The sequence below is a fragment of the Phyllobates terribilis genome, unplaced genomic scaffold (assembly GCF_046119375.1).
Source record: "Phyllobates terribilis strain yellow unplaced genomic scaffold, ASM4611937v1 Scaffold_11__3_contigs__length_659146591, whole genome shotgun sequence".
Classification (NCBI taxonomy): domain Eukaryota; kingdom Metazoa; phylum Chordata; class Amphibia; order Anura; family Dendrobatidae; genus Phyllobates; species Phyllobates terribilis.
In genome coordinates, this window is record NW_027362771.1 from 122,585,512 (window position 1) to 122,610,010 (window position 24,499).

The following is a 24,499-nucleotide window of genomic DNA, read 5'->3' on the forward strand; positions in this document are numbered from 1 at the left end:
GGGTGCGTCCAAATTTTGGCCAGCCCTGCCACTCACTGCATACGCAATAACAGTATACAGTGCTGGCCAAAAGTATTGGCACCCCTGCAATTCTGTCAGATAATACTCAGTTTCTTCCTGAAAATGATTGCAATAACAAATTCTTTGGTATTATTCTCTTCATTTAATTTGCTTGTAAGGAAAAAACACAAAAGAGAATGAAGCAAAAATCAAATCATTGATCATTTCACACAAAACTCCAAAAAAGGGCCGGACAAAAGTATTGGCCCCCTCAGCCTAATACTTGGTTGCACAACCTTTAGCCAAAATAACTGCGAACAGCCGCTTCCGGTAACCATCAATGAGTTTCTTACAATGCTCTTCTGGAGTTGTAGACCATTCTTCTTTGGCAAACTGCTCCAGATCCCTGATATTTGAAGGGTGCCTTCTCCAAACTGCCATTTTGAGATCTCTCCACAGGTGTTCTATGGTATTCAGGTCTGGACTCATTGCTGGCCACCTTAGAAGTCTCCAGTGCTTTCTCTAAAACCATTTTATAGTGCTTTTGGAAGTGTGTTTTGGGTCATTGTCCTGCTTGAAGACCCATGACCTCTGAGGGAGACCCAGCTTTCTCACACTGGGCCCTACATTATGCTGCAAAATTTGTTGGTAGTCTTCAGACTTCATAATGCCATGCACACGGTCAAGCAGTCCAGTGCCAGAGGCAGCAAAGCAACCCCAAAACATCAGGGAACCTCTGCCATGTTTGACTGTAGGGACCGTGTTCTTTTTTTTGAATGCCTCTTTTTTTTTCCTGTACACTCTATGTTGATGCTTTTTCACAAAAAGCTCTACTTTTGTCTCATCTGACCAGAGAACATTCTTCCAAAACGTTTTAGGCTTTCTAGTTTTGGCAAACTCCAGCCTGGCTTTTTTATGTCTCGGGGTAAGAAGTGGGGTCTTCCTGGGTATCCTACTATACAGTCCCTTTTCATTCAGACGTCGACGGATAGTATGGGTTGACACTGTTGTACCCTCGAACTGCAGGGCAGCTTGAACTTGTTTGGATGTTAGTCGAGGTTCTTTATCCACCATCCGCACAATCTTACGTTGAAATCTCTCGTCAATTTTTCTTTTCCGTCCACATCTAGGGAGGTTAGCCACAGTGCCATGGGCTTTAAACTTCTTGATGACACTGCGCACGGAAGACACAGGAACATTCAGGTCTTTGGAGATGGACTTGTAGCCTTGAAATTGCTCATGCTTCCTCACAATTTGGTTTCTCAAGTCCTCAGACAGTCCTTTGGTCTTCTTTCTTTTCTCCATGCTCAATGTGGTACACACAAGGACACAGGACAGAGGTTGAGTCAACTTTAATCCATGTTAACTGGCTGCAAGTGTGATTTAGTTATTGCCAACACCTGTTAGGTGCCACAGGTAAGTTACAGGTGCTGTTAATTACACAAATTAGAGAAGCATCACATGATTTTTCAAAGGGTGCCAATATTTTGTCCACCCCCTTTTATAGGTTTGGTGTAGAATTATATCCAATTTGGCTTTAGGACAATTCTTTTGGTGTTTTTTTCATTGAAGACAAATTAAATGAAGAGAATAATAGCAAAGAATTTGTGATTGCAATCATTTTCAGGAAGAAAATGAGTATTATCTGACAGAATTGCAGGGGTCCCAATACTTTTGGCCAGCACTGTAGGAGACCCACTCTTTAGTAATGGAAACAATAAAACATAGCCAGCTGATGGCTCTCTAAGAATAGTGAGGACCGATTGTTGGCCCTTTAAGAATAGTAAGGGCCGCCTGATGGCCCTATAAAAATAGGATTTGTGACTTTCAGAGTCCCTCCTTCATAAATGAAACACGATGTGTCTAATGATATCTCACGCACCACATGGCCAGATAAGGTTGTAAAATGTTAAAATGACATTTCCTGGTGAATGCATTTGTCACGGTTAAAAGCAATACAACAGTGAAAAAATGCATCAAAAACCCTAAGTGTGAACATAACCCAAGGTGTGGAGGAGTATTTTTGTTTTCGGTTATTTATTTTGCTTTACATACAAGTCATTACACTGGAAGAGATGTTCCTTAACATATTTCCCAGGAAAATCCATTTTGGTTTTGTTTTTGTATGTTTTATTGTGAGTCCGTAAAAGTGGCGTAATACCTATGACAACGTTGTTAACAGCAGTGACCTGGGAGTCAGAAATGCTTCCAGGGGTCTTCCCAATGTTGTTCCCATGTCATTTGAGCACTGTTCCCATCGATTTGGGCAATTTTTAGGCCCTCTGCAGACCGCCAGGGGGAGCCGCCTGAAAAATGCTCGAGTTACCCATAGACTTACATTGGGCTCGTTGCTCGGGTCGAGCACCCGAGTATTCCAATGAGCTCGACCTGAGCATCGAGCACCCGAGAATTTTAGTGCTCGCCCATCACTAATCATTATGATTACAGATGATGCATATCTACAGTCCATAATTATGATATGAAGACATCAACTGCATTCACTGTGAACTATAAAATGATAATTACACTCAACTCGTATAAATTTCTTCAGCCTCAAAAAAATCATGGACTCTTAAAAAAAACTTTTGACAAATAGGGCAAAAAAGTGACCAATTTTTACTGATTGTTCTGGAATTTCTGAACAGTTGACAACCCTGGGACTTACTGCCAACAAGTATGCCTGTCTCATGGCATTTGGATTAAATGTCATGGTCTATTGTACAGGGCACCAATAGTGTCATTGGTTTTTGGTCCAATCTGTTTTTGTTGGATGAAGCGTGCATGATTCCCACTTCTGTCTTCTGCAGAAAGGCTTGAGCAGGATGCATTTATGAATACAAAGCAGTGCTCATTATAAGTAGGCAAAGGATGTATACAAAGTGAATGGCAGCAATCTTAGTAAAAAATCATTTCTCATAAATGCTACTATGCTTATGCACATTAAAGAAATTTTTTAAGGTTTTTACAATTTTTTAAAGATCTAGAAAAACTACTTTAAGCAATATGAAGTAGTGGTGATCTAAGATAGATGCAAACTGAATAAACCCTTTAGTCGAACGATGTAGTATGCAGCATTTTATATGTATTTAAAAAAAAATCACCCAATCTGTAATGGACTAGAACAATTACCTATTGAAGACCAGGCTAGAGACCCCCTGTGGTTTAGGACATGATAGTGATTTACTAAAAGTTGACATGTGGCAATGAAGCCCACTTTTGCAAAGTTAGCATGTCTGTAAATTACAGACAAATCAAAAAGCTATTATATTTCAAAGAATGTACCAGTGCCAGGCATATTATTGGGCACAGCAAGCCTGCTGATATAGGCAGCAGTACTTATGAATGGCTCTTCGGCACAGGATGAGTGATACCTTATTTTCTTTCGACGGGAATGAAAAAAGGTGCTGTAAAAATAACTAAATATCGCAAAATGTGTCAACATTACATTCTGCTCTGATACCATTAGGGCGGTAGAAATGCTGCCACCCAAATAAGAAGGTGCCTCTTCTGGATGTAAAATGCTAGTAAATTTCTGTTTTACTTATAATACTGGAAATATAGTGTGTTACATGCAGCAGACACATTGATACTGTGAAGTTTCTACAAGTTGCAACTTCATTCAGTTAAGCTTGCTAGGCTGAATTGTGTTTGGATAAAATGTACTTGATATTTGGATACATAAGAGTTACTGTTAAAGGCTATTTCTTCCTTCTACAAATCAATCTGTAAAAGCAATGAAAGCAGCAGAATTGTGCTTTGACTATACTGGCTTAATGACATTGTGATGATGCAGACCGCATACAGATTTCCTATAATAAAATGATTTTTATAGAAAACATCCGGCTAGAAATATTCCTGCTGTACTTAAAAATGCACATACATTTTACATTTCACAATTTTCAGGGAACTGTTCAGGCTTGCATGACCCCCTGCTGAGGGAAAGAAACATAAAAACGACAACAGGCTCAGTATATGAAATGCTATATCATTCAAATTCATTTTGTGTTCCATTTTCTGCTATTGTTAGGAGATTCTGTTCTTTCCAAGATGATGTTAGAAAGAGGAGAAAAAAAAACTTTCTTTGTTGTGTGTTTCTGTTTGCTCTTCCAGGGAATGTCCATCACAGTGATTTACTTCTAGCACATTTTTATAGGAAAGCAGTATTTCATTTAGAATATAACCTATTCACCACAGTTGGTGGCAGTCTATCATCTCTATCTGACAGCATGTGAGATCTAATCCCCTATTCATCTTTTGAAGACCTGAAAGCTTGGCCCTCTGTAAAATGTTATTACTTATAAAGTCCTAAGTAATAAGTCTGCATATTATTTATATGTAATAAAAAAATAGTTCTAATCTAATTCAACCATGTAATACCTTTACATTTGCAGGAAAGACACCAACATGATCAAAATTGAGGATACATCAATTGTTGCGGCCATGGAGCCTCCTGCTGGTGGAAGACATGGGATTACCCCTCGCCTTCTTCGTCATTTCAATGTTCTTTCGATAGATGCTTTTAACGATGAAACAATGAAGAGTATATTTCAACCAGTTGTTGATTGGCATTTCAGCTGCGGATTTGACACATCTCTTAAAAGATACTCCAGAGTAAGAACTTTATTATTTGTGGGTGGCTAATTTTTTTTCATTCTTTAATCTTATTTATTTGGTTGATAAATGGATAGTAGCAACGGTGGTTTCCTTCATTGAACAGTCTGCCGTATGTATTGGAGCAGGAGTTCCAGGATGGAGTCTAGTAGATGTGAGCAATTTGTCCACCTAGAAGCTCATATTAGTGACCTGGAGGGCCAAACTGAACTGCAACACTAAGGGTGCTTTCACATTACATTTAGGGACACGCTCGGTGGCCCCGTCGAGGCATATTGTCAAACCTCTTGCAAAACGTGACTCGTAATGAAATAAAAGTTTGTTTGTTTTTATTGAATTAGGACTCCTTTTTCTCCTGTTTGTGGCATTATGTGATGGAGTTTTTCAGTTAAATGCAATCAATATGCAAATCTGGCATTATTTAGAGATAATTTTCCACCTCCTGTAGGTGTACACTACCAAAGATGATGCCCGTCAGAGCGCATGTTTGCTCTGCCAGCACCATGACAGTCTATGACGCCATCAGCGCATATGCCTGAATACCATTTTGCTGAGGGTTCAGATGTATGGCCCAACAGGGCCACCGAGCGTGCCCCCAAACGCTATGTGAAAGCACCCTAACAGCATGCTTCTCCCCGGCCACGCAATTAGTGGAGTAAACATAGAGGATAGAGAAGTGGGTCAGACAAAATAGGCAGGTAGCTGAGTTCATGTAGTGAAGGGGAGTTGAAAGAGGTCTAAGAAAGTGAAGACTGCTCCTGTTCATGTATTCCAAGCAAAATTTCCAAAATGGGTGATTATTCAAGGGTGTCAGTCTCAGAAATAGCAACACTAGTGGATACTGCTCTTCCTAACACTCAGAAGAAAAGTGTTTCTAGCACCTGAGGGTAAGGTAATGAGGTAGGATTAAACACTTGGTGTTTATAGGAGACCGGATGGTTTATGGGTGCAGGATGTAGCGCCCACATGGTAAATAAGACAATCTGCTTACTAATAATCAAGCAGCCATTGGCAGATTGAGGTTGGATTGAATCAGAAGGGAGACAGAGATCTCCTTGTAGCATTATTTAAATACAGCGCCTTTAGTGTATAAGTGTTGTTTAGGGAACCATGAATGACACAGTAATGACAAATAGGAAAATACCCCTCCCCCGGAAATGAGGTGGGACGCCCACTAATGGAGGGAAAGTCGATCTATTTAAACAAGATAGGAGAGTCATGTGGTTATCTCCCCTTTTATATAAGGAAAGTTCAGCACTCTGCACTGTGGGCACGCTCTCTCTTTTTTCTTTTTTCTTCTTTTTTCAGTTTGTTTTTTAGGAGACTTAGCACTTTATAGGCACTGAGACACTTTTTGCTGAGTTTAAGTTCTGAGCAAGTTGGTCCTCGTACCATCTCATACCATCTATGCCCTATCTAACAATATTCCCCAATTGATCCACTCCCCTGATGACTTCTCCTCACTGAGAAAGAAACGCGTAGGCAGGGTCAATTTTGGGGGCAGAATGCGAACTACACTTGACTACTGCCCTTGTTAGGGCGGGAGTCATTGCAAGGGGCCCGACAGGGTAGAAAAGTGTATCCAGTCAACTATCAGACATGGGTCCTCTTGAACTTTGGAATTCTTTGCGGCTATAATGGGGGAGATCTATATGTGTCTTTCTTATTAACCCCTTTACCCCCGAGGGTGGTTTGCATGTTAATGACCAGGCCAATTTTTACAATTCTGACCACTGTCACTTTATGAGGTAATTACTCTGGAACGTTTCAACAGATCCCGCTTATTCTGAGAATGTTTTTTCATGACATATTGTACTTCATGATAGTGGTAACATTTCTTCGATATCACTTGCGTTTATTTGTAAAAAAAAATCGTAAATTTGGCAAAAATTTAGAAAATTTTGCAATTTTCAAAATTTTAATTTTTATGCCCTTAAATCAGAGAGATATGTTCCACAAAATAGTTAATAAATAACATTTACCACATGTCTACTTTACATAAGCACAATTTTGGAACCAACATTTTTTTTTAGTAGGGAGCTATAAGGGTTAAAAGTTGACCAGTGATTCCTCATTTTTACAACAAAATTCACATTTGACGTGACTTTGAGGGGTCTTTATGACAGAAAATACCAAAAAGTGACACCATTCTAAAAACTGCACCCCTCAAGGTGCTCAAAACCACATTCAAGAAGTTTATTAACCCTTCAGGTGCTTCACAGGAATTTTTGTAATGTGGAAGAAAAAAATTAACATTTAACTTTTTTCACAAAAATGTTACTTTAGACCCAATTTTTTTATTTTCGCAGAAGTAATAGGAAAAAATGGACCCCAAAATTTGTTCTTCAATTTCCTGTGAGCACGCAGATACCCAATATGTGAGGAAAAACCACTGTTTGGGCGCACGGCAGGACTCGGAAGGGAAGGAGAACCATACGACTTATTGAATGTAAAATTTGCATGAATAATTAGCGGACACCATGTTGCGTTTGGAGAGCCCCTGATGTGCCTAAACAGTGGAAACCCCCCACAAGTGACACTATTTTGGAAACTAGACCCCCTAGGGAACTTATCTAGATGGTGGTGAGCACCTTGAACCCCCAGGTGCTTCACAGAAGTTTATAACATTGAACCGTAAAAATAACATTTTCACATTTTTCCAACAAAAATGTTTTTCAGCCCCCAAGTTTGCATTTTCACAAGGGTAACAGGAGAAATTGCACCATGCAATTTGTTTCTCAATTTCTCCTGAGTAAGCCGATACCCCATATGTGGGGAAAACCACTGTTTTGGTGCACAGCAGGGTTTGGAAGGGAAGGAGCGCCATTTGACTTTTTGAATGTAAAGTTTGCTTGAATAATTAGCAGACACCATGTTGCGTTTGGGGAGTCCCTGATGTGCCTAAATAGTGAAAACCAACCCCTTCCCCCCAGTGACTCCAGTTTGGAAACTACACCCCTCCAGGATTTTATCAAGGGGTATAGTAAACGTTTTGAACCCAGAGGTGCAACACAGAATTTGATAACATTAGGTCATCATATTGAATACGTTGTCATTAGTCTTGAGTGCAAGTGCTCGCTATTTGAGTTTGCATCAGGTGCTCGGGTATGCACCAAGTATCGTGGGTGCTCAAGTGACATGCTCGTGTCCCTGCCCCGCATGTTTCATGGTTAATAGACACACAAAAAAAACATGCGGGGATTGCTCGTGCATGGCAGGCAATCCCTGTGAGGTTTTTTGGCTGTATAACAGCTGCATAACATTTGGGGCGGAGACTCGAGCATGTCACTCGAGCACCAGCTATACTCGGTGCATACCCGAGCAACCGATGTAAACTCAAGTAGCGAGCACTTGCGCTCGCCATATCGTCATCATTTTTTTTCATTACTTCTGAAAAAATCCCAACCCCAACCCTAACCTTAGCCCAACCCTAACCGTAGCCCAACCCTTGCCCAACTCTAACCCTAGCCTAACCCTAACCTAACCCTAACCTTAGCCTAACCCTAGCACAACCCTAATCCTAGCCCAACCCTAACCCTAGCCCAACCCTAACCCTAGCCCAACACTAACCCTAGCCCAACCCTAACCCTAGCACAATCCTAAGCCTAGCCCAACCCTAACTCTAGCCCAACCCTAGCCCTAGCACAACCCTAACCCTAGCATAACCCTAACCCTGGCACAACCCTAACCCTAACCCTAGCACAACTCTAACCATAAAGTTTATTTTTTACGCCGTTCCTCGTGCGGTATAAGTGATTAAATGTCTTTATTTTTTGGGTTGGTGCAATTACAGCGATGCCAGATTCATATGGGGTTTTTATGTTTGACAGCTGTCACACACTAAAAGACGCATTTTTTGCTTCGCCATATTTTGAGAGCTATAATTTTTCCATATTTCGGCAGACAGAGTCATCTGATGGCTTGTTTTTTGCGGGACAAGTTGATGTTTCTATTGGTACCATTTTCGGGCATGTGACATTTTTTGATCGCTTTCTATTCTGATTTTTAGAAGGCAGAATAAATAAAAACCAACAATTCAGGAATTGTTTTTTTTTTTATCCCGTTGCATGTGGTAAAATTGATAAGACTGCTTTATTCTTCGGGTCAGTACGTTTACAGCGGTACCATATTTATATAATTTTTTTATATTTTGGCGCTTTTACACAATAAAAACTATTTTATAGAAAAAGGAATTGCTTTTGCATCGCTTTATTCTGAGAGCTATAACTTTTTATTTTTCGGTTGTTGGAGCTGTATGGCAGCTTTTTTTTTGTGGGACAAGATGACGTTTTCAGCGGTACCATTTTTATTTACATTCATCTTTTTGATCGCGTTTTATTCCATTTTTTGTTTGACGGTATGATGAAAAAACATCTTTTTATGTTTCGTTTTTTTTTACCATGTTCACTAAAGGGATTAACTAGCAGGACAGTTTTATAGGTCTGGTCGTTCCGGACGCGGCGATACCAAAATGTGTACTTTTTATTGATTTTTTTTTTCATAAGATTATTTATTTATGGGTACAATATATTTTTATTTATTTATTTTCATGTATTTTAACTATTTTTACAATTTTTTTTTTCACTTTGACATTTTTTATTACTTTTACACTTTGTCCCACTATGGGACTTTCACTTTTTGCAGCCTAATTAGCTGTATGGCACAGGAATTCAGCACCATCCCTGTGCTATGCAGCCTGTCAGCGCTGCACAGGGAGAAGTTGCTTTGGTCGTGCACTGCGCATGACCAAAGCAACTTCCTGCCTCCTGGTGACCCGGATCTTGTCATGATGACATCTGGGCACCATGGCAACATCCGGGAGCGGACGCAGACGCCGTGGGACGCCGGCAGAGAAGGTAAGTATAGCGCTTACCTCCTCTTGCCACAGGAATGCTGTAATCGATTTCGATCGCAGCATTTTAATTAATGTGCAGGGAGTGGTGCGGGACCACTCCCTGCACATAGCACCGGGTGTCAGCTGTAATACTCAGCTGACACCCAGCAGCGATCTCGCCAGGGCGTACTAATACGTATGAGGCCCATAAGGCCCATGGCACAGATACGTATTAGTAAGCCCTGGGCCAGAAAGGGGTTAATTATGTACTAGGACACTTTATATTAATATATTGATTCCTTGATAAATTAAGTTGACCATCTTTTAGGGGTCCTGTTTTGTTGATCTGTTGATTAATGATTAATGGTTGGCTTACTTATTAATGAATACTAGTGGGCCCTGAATGAGGGTCGTTATGTAGAACTTTTATCGTCTTTTCCTTATAGGCTTGAATTAATAGGAATCTAGGTTGAAGGGGTTAAAGCCCCCCCACCCACCTTTCTGGAGACTGTAGGGTTGATTTTATTGAGATCATTAAAAGTTATATTTTATATAGTACCCTCTTTGCTATTTTTGTATATATAGAAAACGCTTTGGCCAACATATTAGAAAACTCACAGGTCAGTGGTGACAACAAGGACCTGTTCACCACTCATGGCCGTGAGTAAAATGTGCCTACTCAGAGAACAGATTGAAAACAGTGAAAATGAGTAAGAATGGCATAAAACAGCAAAATTTTATTAATCAATTAAAAGTGTACAATAATGATACAAAAGATATATAAATACATATAAATGTAAAGACAATAGTTGATTATTGGATCAAAAGAAAAATCCCCGTAACATCTTCAAACCCCTCATATATATATGTATTCCAGGGTACAATAGGTACAGACAGAATGCACAGGAGATTAGGTAAAGAAGAAGGAAAGAAGAGAGGGGAAAGAGCAGACAAAAATACGCGGGGAGGGTGGAACCAAAGAGCGAGTATAAGGTATCAATCAGATAAGCAGGATGAGATAACCCTTAATTCTAATCCCCAAGTGGGAGTCCATAGTAATAGATAAGTCAGGGCACTCACCGAGCTGATTGATGACTCTCACAGATGTAGGGGGCACAGGGAGGCAGTCAATGGACATCCACTAGAGGCCTCGATGCGCGTTTCGCGTTTAGCTTTATCAAGAGGCACATAATATATGGTGGATAAGGACCTGAATATATAGGACCTTAGGAAGTCATGTGAGTGATCATGTGATCGCTCCAATATGGCTGCCGCGAAGGACGGCCATTTGGGTGCATGCGCCGGGGTCACGGCGACTTCAGCAGCCGCGCGCCGTCCATCATGGCACGCGCACACACCGGAAGTGTCCACTGACAACATCCGGGGGTGCGTCGTTGCCATAGAGATGGACGCGCGCGGGTGCCGGCCGCGATTCACCCAGCGCATGCGCACGGCCAGCCATCGCAGCACACCACAGTGTGTCCTATAAGAGGCCGCAGAAGATATCGTGAGTAATGCGACCTATAACAAAAAAAGAGGGAATACAGATAGCATAAGGGAAAAAGGGGGAGAGGTATATAGAGACTGGAATGTACAATAAGAAGAATGATTTCTATGGGTATAGATGAAGCAAAATATATGATTAGACATAAAAGTTGTATATGAAAAGATAATTTTTTATTACAGAGAAATAAAACAGAACAATCTTCTTAAAGAGAAGTCCCAATTCCAGCTCCGTCATCATGTAGAGGTGATACACAAAACCACAGATCCAATTGTAGAAATAAAAGGTGCTAGAGAAACGAATAGTAAAGAACTCTAGAAATAGGAAGAAATACAGAAAATTAATTTCAGAACACACAACAATTAAAAATCCATAAAACCAAAAGAAGGGATGTTTAACCCCTAGGAAAAAACATCTAGGGGGAAAAAAGGACTCCTAGGGGCACCAGGAGAGAAGCATACCCAGGGGTCAAGTCAGGCGCAGAAGACGCACAAGTGGAAGCCAAACCACTCGAACAACAACTATCAGAGTTGATCATCTCCATAAGAATTTATAAAAATAAAAATAGAAAAAATAGATAAATAGATAAATAAGTAGAAATAGGGAGAGATCATAAAAATGAGGAAAAACCGAGAAGTTCGTTAAGCCCCCATGTAGAAAGCGTGTCAAGGGTAATGATCCACCTGGCTTCCTTTTGCGCCAAAAGGCGTTTGGCGTTACCTCCCCGGGAGCCCAGATGTACCACATCAATGCCACAAACCCTCAAAGATCAAGGGTCACAGTTATGGGCAGATTTAAAGTGCCGTGGTAGAGTCTTGAGCTCCTGGGGATCAGGAATCGCCCTATCCGCATTAATGTCCCTAACATGCTCGCGAACTCTGACTCTCAGCTCCCTAGATGTAAGACCTACATAAATGAGTCCACAGCCACATGTAGCATGGTAAATCACATGTGTGGTGCTACAAGAAATATAGTGGCGGATGTTAAAGTTACGGGAGCTATCAGAGTTCGCGAACATGGTAGTGCATGGGACATTAGTGCAGGCGGCACAATGGCCGCAAGGAAAGGTCCCCAAGGTGGGGCCACGGGAGCCAAACGGGTTTCTCCCAGATGGAACGTAGTGACTGGAGACCAGAAGGTCTGCAAGGGTATTGGATCGTCGAGGTGTCATACATGGAAATTCACCAATATATTCCCTCAGGGAGGGCTCCGTCCCCAATATATCCCAGTGTCGGGAGAGGATACGCCGCACCCCACACCACTCAGAGTTATATGTGGAGATGAAGCGAATCCTCTCCAGACTTTTCCGTTTATCCGTGGGAGGGGGATGGATGAGATGATTATGGGAAGTGTTCCGAGCCCTTCTGTAGCCACGGCCGATGAATCGATTGCTGTACCCCCTGTATCTGAAACGTTCGGCCAAATCAGAGGCGCGTTTCTCAAATTTGAAATTGGTCGAGCAGATCCGCCTCACCCTGAGGAACTGTCTGATCGGGACAGCTTTAATAGTAGAGGAGTCATGTGCTGATGTGGCGTGGATGATCACAGCAGTGGGTTTCCTAAACAGATCAGTTTGGACACGACATTCAGCATCCACTTCTAAAGTGATGTCCAAAAAATCGATCTGCCTAGAGCTATATGTATAGGAAAGCCTCACTGCACGATTGTTGGAATTCAATAGAGCCATGAAGTCCTCAAGCTCCCTGACAGTCCCCTGCCAAAAAAACAGATTATCATCTATGTATCTCATCCACGACACGACATGGTCCACGCCCCGTGTCCCCTCATCGCCAAAAATCTCCCTCTCCCATGAGCCCAGGAAGAGGTTGGCGTACGAGGGGGCACAGGCCGCCCCCATTGCCGTGCCGCGTGTCTGGAGGTACACCCTATCCTTAAACAGAAAGTAATTATGGCAGAGGACAAATTCAAGGAGCTCGAGGATAAAGTTTCTCGAAGGGCCGTCCAGATCGGAACCACTCAGGAAGAGGTGGGCTGCCTCTAGGCCAAGATTATGGTCAATACATGTGTCCAAGCTTTCGACGTCGGCCGTGACAAGGAGGGTGTCATGGGTAAGAAGGACGCCATCAACCCGAGTCAGGACGTCCGTCGTGTCTTTAATATAAGAGGGGAGAGTCTCGACTAGAGGTGGTTTTCAATATATTGGCATATAGGGCCACATAGGCCCTCTAGTCCCGACACGATCGGACGTCCCAGGGGGTTGATGGCGTCCTTATGAATTTTCGGAATAAGATAGAAGGTAGCCGTTTTGGGGAAGCGGATGGTAAGTGCCTCCACGGTCCTTCTATCAATCAAACCCCGATCACAGGCTCGACCTAAGATACCCTGGAGTGCGTCGGAAAAGGAGGCCGTGGGGTTATATGACAGTCTGGTGTAAGTCTGAGTGTCTCTGAGTTGGCGTAGGGCCTCCCTCTCATATAGGGAGCAGGGCCAAAGGACAACATTGCCTCCCTTGTCCGCTGGCTTAATAACAATTTCGGGTAATGATTGTAATTCCCGAAGTGCTGTGCGCTGTGAGTAGGAGAGATTGTCATGGCTTCTCCGTGTGGGGAGGCGTCTCAAGTCATCCGACACCAGACGCACAAACAACTCTATTGCTGGGCTCAGGGACAAGGGAGGGAATCTTGTAGATCTGGCGTGTCTTGTTTGTAATGACCCACCTGTCGACGATTGCTCCTGCTCCAGAAGGAAGTCCTCTAGATTGGCCAGGGACTCCCTCTCTGCCGCAGTCACAGAGGTCCCCTCACCAGATGCTCTGAAATGTAATTTTTTCAAAATAAGTTTACGGGCAAACAGATGGAGGTCCTTCAGGGCTGTAAAATAATCAAACCCATTAGTTGGTGAAAAAGAAAGCCCAAAACTGAGGACCTCCATCTGTGCCCGAGTAAGAGTATGGAGGGATAGATTGATGATACGGAGCCCCCCCCGGAGGGTCACCCACCTGAAAAGGAGTGATACGTTTTTTCTTATGAGTGGGTCTAGTCTGAATCTGCGACGTTGATGGGACCTCCACTGCATGACCAGCGTCCAAGTTCCCCGCAGATGATTGTTCATCAGTGGATAGAGATGAAGCAAACGAGGTGGACCTGGAGCGCGAGGGATGGTTCTTGCGGGATCTCGGCCGAGATCTGGCGTTCGTACTACGCCACCTGTATACAGATCCGGTTTGCTTATCATTAATATCCCGACGGAATTTCTGTAATTTATTAACATGAATCTCCTTGACCCATCTCTGGCACTCAAGGTCCACCTCGTCATTTAATTGTTTAAGCTTAGCTGGATCCAGTTCTTTCTGAAGTTGGGTCTGAATTAGCTCAATTTATGACTCCATTACCCCAAGGAAAGTTTCATTAAGATCCCTTAGGAGGGTCAGAAAGCCAACTGAGCACATATTCGCCAGATCCTCCCATTTGGTTTTGAAGGTCTCATCCATGATGGGGAATGATGGGAAGATCTGGATCCGTAACCCTCTAGGAATGAGGGATTTTTCGATGTACTTGATTAGAAAGGCTTTATTCAACCATGTGCGCATCCTGCGCCTGAGAAGACCCTTCAGCTTCACTATATTCTCCCGTGTGCCCTGCTGTGCCCCAGTTCTACCATAGTTCAGATCCAATGTATCACCCGATATGTCATTCATTTGGGCGAGCCACGTATGGTCTCGAGCACGAAAATCCATAGCCGGCCTGAGAAGAGCTGTGAAAACACAGAGGTAAGTAAGAGAAAATGCTTTGGCCAACATATTAGAAAACTCACCGGTCAGTGGTGACAACAAGGACCTGTTCACCACTCATGGCCGTGAGTAAAAGGTGCCTACTCAGAGAACAGATTGAAAACAGCGAAAATGAGTAAGAATGGCATAAAACAGCAAAATTTTATTAATCAATTAAAAGTGTACAGTAATGATACAAAAGATATATAAATACATATAAATGTAAAGACAATAGGTGATTATTGGATCAAAAGAAGAAAAATCCCCGTAACATCTTCAAACCCCTCATATATATATATATTCCAGGGTACAATAGGTACAGACAGAATCCACAGGAGATTAGGTAAAGAAGAAGGAAAGAAGAGAGGGGAAAGAGCAGACAAAAATACGCGGGGAGGGTGGAACCAAAGAGAGAGTATAAGGTATCAGTCAGATAAGCAGGATGAGATAACACTTAATTCTAATCCCCAAGTGGGAGACCATAGTAATAGATAAGTCAGGGCACTCACCGAGCTGATTTATGACTCTCACAGATGTAGGGGGCACAGGGAGGCAGTCAATGGACATCCATTAGGGGCCTCGACGCGCGTTTCGCATTTAGCTTTATCAAGAGGCACATAATATATGGTGGATAAGGACCTGAATATATAGGACCTTAGGAAGTCATGTGAGCGATCATGTGTGTGGGCTACAAGCCTATAACTCTATAATTGTAGGTGTTTCAGCCCAGAAGTGACATGTTCTGTCAAGAGTTATAGGCTTGTAGCCCAAGAGAGGCATGTAGGCAGAGTAGTACCCATCAGATGGGAGGTCACCTTGCAGCGGTTGATGGGCACACATGAATTGGCCAATTTATGCGCTAAGAACCTCCGTTTTTTGTAAGTAAAGTTCATTGAGCAATAACACAGTTTAAATCAAAAGTTTTTATTGTCTTTATGTATTTTGGCCATAATGGAGTGCTGCTGCGCTTTCTTTTTATATATATACAGTACAGACCAAAAGTTTGGACACACCTTCTCATTTAAAGATTTTTCTGTATTTTCATGACTTTGAAAATTGTACATTCACACTGAAGGCATCAAAACTATGAATTAACACGTGGAATTATATACTTAACAAAAAAGTGTGAAACAACTGAAAATATGTCTTATATTCTAGGTTCTTCAAAGTAGCCACCTTTTGCTTTGATGACTGCTTTGCACACTCTTGGCATTCTCTTGATGAGCTTCAAGAGGTAGTCACCGGAAAAGGTTTTCACTTCACATGTGTGCCCTCTCAGGTTAAATAAGTGGGATTTCTTGCCTTATAAATGGGGTTGGGACCATCAGTTATGTTGTGCAGAAGTCAGGTGGATACACAGCTGATAGTCCTACTGAATATACTGTTAGAATGTGTATTATGGCAAGAAAAAAGCAGCTAAGTAAAGAAAAACGATTGGCCATCATTACTTTAAGAAATGAAGGTCAGTCAGTGTGAAAAATTGGGCAAACTTTGAAAGTGTCCCCAAGTGCAGTTGCAAAAACCATCAAGCGCTGCAAAGAAACTGGCTCACATGAGGACCGCCCCAGGAAAGGAACACCAAGAGTCACCTCTGCGTCTGAGGATAAATTTATCCGAGTCACCAGCCTCAGAAATCGCAGGTTAACAGCAGCTCAGATTAGAGACCAGGTCAATGTCACACAGAGTTCTAGCAGCAGACACATCTCTACAACAACTGTTAAGAGGAGACTTTGCGCAGCAGGCCTTCATGGTAAAATAGCTGCTAGGAAACCACTGCTAAGGACAGGCAACAAGCAGAAGAGACTTGTTTGGGCTAAAGAACACAAGGAATGGACATTAGACCAGTGGAAATCTGTGCTTTGGTCTGATGAGTCCAAATTTGAGATCTTTGGTTCCAACCACCGTGTCTTTGTGCGACGCAGAAAAGGTGAACGGATGGACTCTATATGCCAGGTTCCCACCGTGAAGCATGGAGGAGGAGATGTGATGGTGTGGAGATGCTTTGCTGATGACACTGTTGGGGATTTATTCAAAATTGGAGGCATACTGAACTAGTATGGCTACCACAGCATCTTGCAGCGGATTCTATTCCCTCCGGTTTGCGTTTAGTTGGACCATCATTTATTTTTCAACAGGACAATGACCCCAAACACACATCCATGCTGTGTAAGGGCTATTTGACCAAAAAGAAGAGTGATGGGGTGCTACGCCAGATGACCTGGCCTCCACAGTCACAAGACCTGAACCCAATCGAGATGGTTTGGGGTGAGCTGGACCGCAGAGTGAAGGCAAAAGGGCCAACAAGTGCTAAGCATCTCTGGGAACTCCTTCAAGATTGTTGGAAGACCATTTCTGGTGACTACCTCTTGAAGCTCATCAAGAGAATGCCAAGAGTGTGCAAAGCAGTCATCAAAGCAAAAGGTGGCTACTTTGAAGAACCTAGAATATAAGACATATTTTCAGTTGTTTCACACTTTTTTGTTAAATATATAATTCCACATGTGTTAATTGATAGTTTTGATGTCTTCAGTGTGAATGTACAATTTTCATAGTCGTGAAAATACAGAAAAATCTTTAAATGAGAAGGTGTGTCCAAACTTTTGGTCGGTACTGTTTATATATATATATATATATATATATATATATATATATATATATATATACATAAATAGCATAGAGGGTACTATATAAAATATAACTTTTAATGATCTCAATAAAATCAACCCTACAGTCTCCAGAAGGGAGACTAAGGACATATATATATAAATATACGTATATATATATATATATATATATATATATATATATATATATATATATATATGTATATATATTTATAGGAGATTCGATAATCAGGAAGGTGGATAGAATAATTTTTTTCACAAGACGTCCTAAACTGAATGTTTTGCTGACTCCCTGGTGCCAGAGTTCAGCATTAGTAGAATAAGTTGATAAATTGCTGCGGGTCCACATGGGAAAAAAATACAGAATAAGTTGTACATAAACGATCCTTAAGAACAATTTTATAAAAATAGAATGGAAGCTGAAGGAAGGACATCCAAATTAGTATGCTCTGGAATACTCCATGTTTCACACACAATACAGGAAAGCCAGCAGGAACTTAGAGAGTTAAATGCATGATTTGAGTATTGGTAGTTGTACAAGTAGAAGGATTTGGGTTCCTAGAGCACCGTGTTTGCTTTTCATTAGGGTACAATCTAATTTGCAAGCAAATTGCATTTGATATGATCAATCACTGTCAGTGGTCATATTGCATAAAGGAAAGTTTTCTTGCCAGATAATAAGCCTCAAAAGAAGGTTCTTTTAGCGGATCCAACAGTCAAGTGGGAGCACGTCCACTCAGAGGAAATCCAACATGTGTTATTAGTGAAAAACCTTTCCAGGCTTAAGACAATTGATTATTATAAGTAGTGATGAGCGAATAAGTTCGAAATCCGATCTCAAATTTTAAGTTTGACACAAATGTGGAACATTTGGATTCGTGATCGGAAAGGGGAGCAAAATTTGTTAAATTCGGGAAAATCGATAACGTTCGGTGAATTTACGTGCTTACGTGATTGCGGGGCAACTACTGCGTTTTTTGCAGTTTTGCTAACATAGTGCTTGTGTATGATGAGCGGGGGGACGTGGTAGATGAGTGGGGGGCTGGTGATAGCTCAGAACAGCTCAGATCAGCTGCGGGCTGCTTTTTTTCCTTCTTGTAGGCAGTAACTTTATGTCAGGAAAGCGTGGCTAGCCAATCAGAGTGCAGGAAGCATCCATAGTGTCCCAGAAACAAGGGCTTCTGCAATTGACTGCTGAAATCACATGTCCTCTCCATATAAAAACCGGCCATGTTCCATCAGCGCCATTTTATGCATGTCACTGAAGGAGATAGACGCTGCTCAGTGTGCGCTGTTCTGTGTAATGAGAGATATTAGCTAGATAGATGGACGCTTCTGTGGAAGTCAGACAGTATAGATAAGTCCTGTGCTGTATACCTGTTCAATCGACCTTGCAGCCTTTTTTTTTTTTTTTGTGCAATTACTGAGATTCTCACAGAGAGAACAGGGTCTATGGCTCAGAACAGAGTTGTGCATCGGTTGTACTGTCTGTGCTCCATGCAGATCTTCAATCTATTTTTGCACTTGCTAATGTGATAAAGTAAGCAGTGTTGAGCCACCCCCGTAGTGTTCGAGTTCGGTTCGGTTCGTCGAACACCCGTGTGTTCGCCGAACTGTTCGTCGAACTGTTCGTCGAACACCTTCGAACACCGTTAAAACCAATGGCAGGCAAACAAAAACACATAGAAACACATAGAAAACACCTTCAAAGGTGTCCAAAAGCTGACAAACTGCTCAGAAGACACAACTAACACATGGAAAAGTGACAAGTACATATAGTCATGAGAAAAGAAAAGAGGTGGAGGAGTAAAAGGAGGGGGAGACACAGATATAGGCATGTCATGCCCTTCTAAAATCTAAAAAGTGAGAAGCCGACACGTTCAGTCCGCTCCTGCCCGTGCCACCTCCGTGTCGCCGGGTTTGTGCCAGAGCCGCGGTGAACCCTGATGGCCAGCCCCCCTCTCCCAATACTGGTGCCTGTCCGCTGGTGGGTCGAGCGAGCCCCCCTGTGGTGGAGGCAGCTCTAAGTTTTTTAATTTAAATTGTCTCTCTAATTTGAATGAATACACTTTAAATCCATTTACAAGGATCTATTGGAGGGCAAGTCTCATGCCAGCAGCCGCGTAATTCCAGCTCCAGTAGCGTCCACTAAAGCTGCTGCAGTTAAAAAGCTTTTATAAGGATCGAGCTCGGCTGTCCACCGCAAGGCATCCTACTGCCAGTCCCAGCCCCTATGCCTTGGGGTGCCTCCTGATGCTCTTCACTGAGTATCCCGTGGTCCCGAAGCATTTCCTTTGAAAAAATTAAGTGTCCAAACTACAGGTGGTGTAGCTTGCTTAACAGCCGGGATAATCCGCTGACTAGCATACACTGCTACTAGGCACAAAGTATTTCCTGGGCTAGATGCAGTTAAAAATTTGTAAGTAGATACTCTCGTTGGATGCTGAGAAAGCATTCCATAGAGTCTCCTGGCACGCCATATATGATTCTCTTAAAAAGCTTGGGGTAGGGGTCTAGGGGACCCTTTTATAGCCAAAATCATGGCCCTGTATCACAATACGTCACCTAGGCTGAAGATAAATGGAACTGTAGCACCCTGAGGGCTCGGTTGCTACAGATGTATTGCACCTCACCCAGAGGTGTGGTATCTCACTCTCAGGTAAGGATGGAGTGTGGATCAGGACCCGACACCTGCATGCATTACACCACATTGCCGTGGGGCAGGGCGACCAATATGCCCCTGAGATGGGCACGACAGTCCCTGTCCCTGGCTGGAGTGGGGGGAGGGAACACTGAGGAAGGGGAACCCTGTAGTGCAGGAGCAGGGAGGAAGCAGTTCCTGGGTGCATTGAGAAGGGAGTATAAAAGGTGGGCACCATCTTAGTTCAGTGCAGAGAAGTCTGAGCAGAAGTGGCAGGGTGCAGGGGCTCTGCATGAGCTCTGCTCCGGAGGCGGGCCTAGTAACAGAGGCCCAGGCCTGCAAGAGGGAGAAGGAAGGAAGAGGAGCGGAGAAGGCTCCAGGAACGAGGAATGAAGGGATCCCAGGGGTGCGGACGGGCGAGTCGCCACCGCACGCCCGAATCCACCTGCGTGGAGGGGTCAGGCCAAAGGGGGAGACCGGTCCCCGAACTAGTCGAGGCAGGAAACGACCCTCAGCTAGAAACCGGAGGCTCTGACATTTTATGTGGCGCAGCCCCTCGCTACACCCGCTAGGAAGGCACCACATAGGGTCAGGGAAACTGGCGCCAAGTTTACCAAGAGGAGGCCCGAGGCAGCCCGACAGAAGTGTTGGTAAGAAAGGCCAGACAAAGGACACACAAAGGGGGTCCTGTGAAGCGCTCCAAAGTTATCTGGGAGTTGTCTTAGCCCCTCACCTGGTGAGCACAGTACGACGTGGGCAGCCGTTACCTGCAGACGTGGTCTGGATAATAAGAACTGTGAGTAAAGGCCCTGAACTGCATCACTGACTCCGTGTCGTTACTGCTGCTGCCCTGCACCATCACCCCCATCCTCCGCATACACTGCCCTGAGGCTATACTCCTCCCGTGGGGAGTTATGCTACGCTCTGCTGCACCCACAACACCAGCCTCAGCGGTCTGCCCTGTAGCGGCGGTTCACTCTGACCGCAATCCACGGGTGGCGTAGTCGGACATTTAAACATCAAAACCACATAAATAGTTCCGCCACTGGTTTGACCACCCTGAGCCACGGAACCGGGTCGCCGCCACGAAGACTACAACCACCAGCATCCACCAAAAAGGGTCTGGCTCCGGGTGTCCCAAGGCCCAGGGGGTGCGTCAGAACATTTTCATCACCTTTCACAATCACCAATGGGACAAGGCAGGGATGTCCTCTGTCCCCTCTCTTATACATCCTAGTGACGGAGCACCTGCTCTCATCAATTCGCCATAACCCCAATATTAGGTGGATTGAAGTGGGAGGCACCGAGTACAAGTGCTCTCTATTTGCTGATGATGTCCTAGTATATATCACTCAATCACATATATCCATCCATGCTGTTATGGCTGAAATAGATCACTTTGTTACATGGTCAAATTTTAAAATCAATGCAGCGAAGTCTGAGGCCCTCGATGTCTCCCTCCCTAAATCCATATAGGATTCCATCCAGTCCAACTTTCCCTTTGCCTGGCCCTCACAGGGTATCAAATACTTAGGAATTCCTATTCATAGAGACCTCTCCCATCTATGTTATCTTAATTTTGGGCCCTTTATTGAACAACTCCATACAGACCACGGTTGGCAAGTTAGAACTGTAAAATTCACTACGTGAACCACTGGTGTTTTGTGGAAAAGCACATGTACACTGCGTTCCAAATTATTATGCAAAAAGTGTTTAGGAGTGATAAGGGAAGAATTTGTTTGTTTGTCAGTTAAACTCATTGATGGTGATGTGTGTCAGGGCTCTTTATATCACTGTAAGCAATTGCAGACACCTGTGCTAATTAGTTTGGCAGGTGTGTCCAATGAAAGGCAAGACTACTTAAGAAGGCTCTCTCACATTATTAAGCAGCCTACATTTTCTGCCAAAATGGGAAAGAAAAAGGATGTGTCGGCTGCTGAGAAGCAACAAATTGTGGAGTGTTTAGGTCAAGGCATGACTACAATCAACATTGTGCGATGATCAGGATGAAGTGTCTTGGCAATCAAGAAGTATGTAGCTGATTCACAGTACACACGTGTGCGTGCTGATAAGGGCAAATTGAGGACTCTTTCCTACAGGCAATTACGTCAGGTTGAAAGAGCAGCGGCAAAAAAGCCTTGTCATAGCAGCAGACAAGTTTTTGAAGCTGCTTGTGCCTCCAACGTCCCCCGAACAACAAGATGCAGGGTCCTTCAGAGGTTTGCAGCTGTGCATACGCCATCCTGTCGACCTCCTCTATCCACTTCACACAAGCAGAAACGGCTCCAGTGGGCCAAACATTACATGAAGACTGATTTCAAAACTGTTTTGTTCACGGATGAGTGCCGTGCAGCGCTCGATGGTCCAGATGGATGGAGTGGAGGATGGCTGGTTGATGGACACCCCACGCAAACACGGCTACAGCGCCAACAAGGAGGAGGTGGAGTAATGTTTTGGGCTGGAATCATGGGGAGAGAGATTGTCGGCCCCTTTAGGATCCCTGAAGGCGATAAAGATGAACTCCATAATGTATGTGGATTTTCTCAAACAGCACTTCCTGCCATGGTTCAAGAAGAAGAACCGTGTATTTCACAGCAAGATCATTTTTCTGCATGATAATGCACCATCTCATGCTGCACATAAAACATCTGCATCTCTGGCTGATATGGGCATAAAAGGGGACAAACTTATGGTGTGACCCCCATGCTCCCCTGACCTGTACCCCATTCAGAACCTTTGGAGCATCATTAAAAGGAGTGTCTATGATGGCGGGAGGCAGTTCACATCTAAGCAACAGCTCTGGGAGGGTATTCTGTCCTCATGCAAAACAATTGAAGCAGAAACCATCCAAAACCTGACAAATTCAATGGACGAGAGAGTTCAGAAGCTCCTTTCGAACAAGGGGTCCTATGTGAAAATGTAACATCACCTAGAATAAAGTTTTGAGTTGAAAACTGTTTGATTTCAGTTTCTAACAACCTGCTGATGCTTATAATTTCAAAAATGACCATTTTTTTGGTCTTTATTAAAATGAAAAGGTTGATCGAAAAGTTTGGGGGATCTAAGAGTGTGGCAACCCAGTAGTCATGATTACTTCGAATTCTGACAATATGAGGGTCATGCTGCAGGTAGTGCAGCAAGAAGGCACTTATGTGTCTTGCGCATCTCGGAGCCCCAAAATTATTTTCCGGGCTAGATGCAGCTAAAAATTATTATTAACTTTAAATCTGGTGAAGCTTTAGTATAGATGGCCTAATAGGATCAGTGCTGCACACTGCTACAAAGCCCAAATTATTTTCCAGCCAAGATACAGATAAACATGATTAGTAATTTGAAAGCTTAAAACGGTTGGTAGGGTGATTTTAACCAATCATCAAGCTTTTACTCTCCCCAGGATGACACAGGGGTAGAAAAGTCATTTCGGATCCATGATTTGTTCATCTTTATGAACGTGAGTCTGTCTACATTATCAGTGGAGAGCCGCGTGCGCTTATCTGTCAGCACACCACCAGCAGCGCTGAACACACGTTCAGACAGAACGCTGGCTGCGGTGCATGACAAGATCTCCAAGGCGTAAGTGGCTAGCTCCGGCCATTTATCCAGATTGGAAGCCCAAAAAGAGCAAGGGTCCAGTGACACAGTCGTGGCTTCAATGTTTACTTGGAGATACTCCTGTACCATCGTCTCTAGGCGTTGACTATGTGTCAGACTTCTTGTCTCCTGTGGCCTTGCAAAGGATGGGCTAAAAAAGTGGTGAAATGATTGATGTTACCAGCAGATACTGTGGTTCTGTTACGGTTTGAGTGCTGAACACTTGACGGTCCCACGGTTGGCAAGTTGGAACTGTGAGATTCACTATGTGCACCACTGGTATTTTGTGGAAAAGCACATGTAAGATTCTGCAACAGTCTCTGATGATACTCCTGCATGCGTGCATCCCTTTCTATGGCAGGAATAATTTCTGCAAATTTACTTTTGTACCGGGGATCTAACAGTGTGGCAACCCAGTAGTCAGGATTATTTCTAATTCTCACAATTCGAGGGTCATGTTGCAGGTAGTGCAGCAAGAAGGCACTCATGTGTGTTGCGCATCCAGGAGCACCAAGTCCCTGTTGTGTTGGTGGCGAGGTAACAATCATGCTTCCTTCCTCTGTCCTCTCCCCCCAACCTCGCACAACAGAAATGTGATCAAGGTCTCCCTCATCTGATGAGTCTTCCATCAGTTCGTCCTCCACTTCTTCCTGGGATCCTGCACCTTCCTCACTAGTTTGGCTGCTACCATGCGCCCTGGTAAAACCATCTCCCCCCACCCTCACATGCCTGCCGCCTTGGTGCTGCCGACCGTCTGGACCTTGCAGATGTTAGCCCTTCCGCATACAACTCCTCCTCCTCTACTTCCTCCACCTCCTCTTGTGCCACCACCTGACTCCGAATTCTGTTTAACATGTGCTCCAGCATGTAAATCACCGGAATAGTCATGCTGATAATGGCATCGTCAGCACTAAACATCTTCGTCGCCATTTCAAAACTGTGCAGAAGGGTGCATAGGTCGCTG

General features: G+C 43.5%; 1 protein-coding gene across 1 annotated transcript in view; it reads left to right on the forward strand.

Annotated features, from left to right (window-relative positions):
- LOC141165727 (dynein axonemal heavy chain 3-like) overlaps positions 1–24,499 on the forward strand; it is a 2,796,342-nt gene that overhangs the window by 1,720,709 nt on the left and 1,051,134 nt on the right. Inside the window, exon 44 of the mRNA XM_073651577.1 lies at positions 4,392–4,611. Coding sequence (XP_073507678.1) covers positions 4,392–4,611 — 220 coding nt within the window. The remainder of the gene's footprint in view (positions 1–4,391; positions 4,612–24,499) is intronic.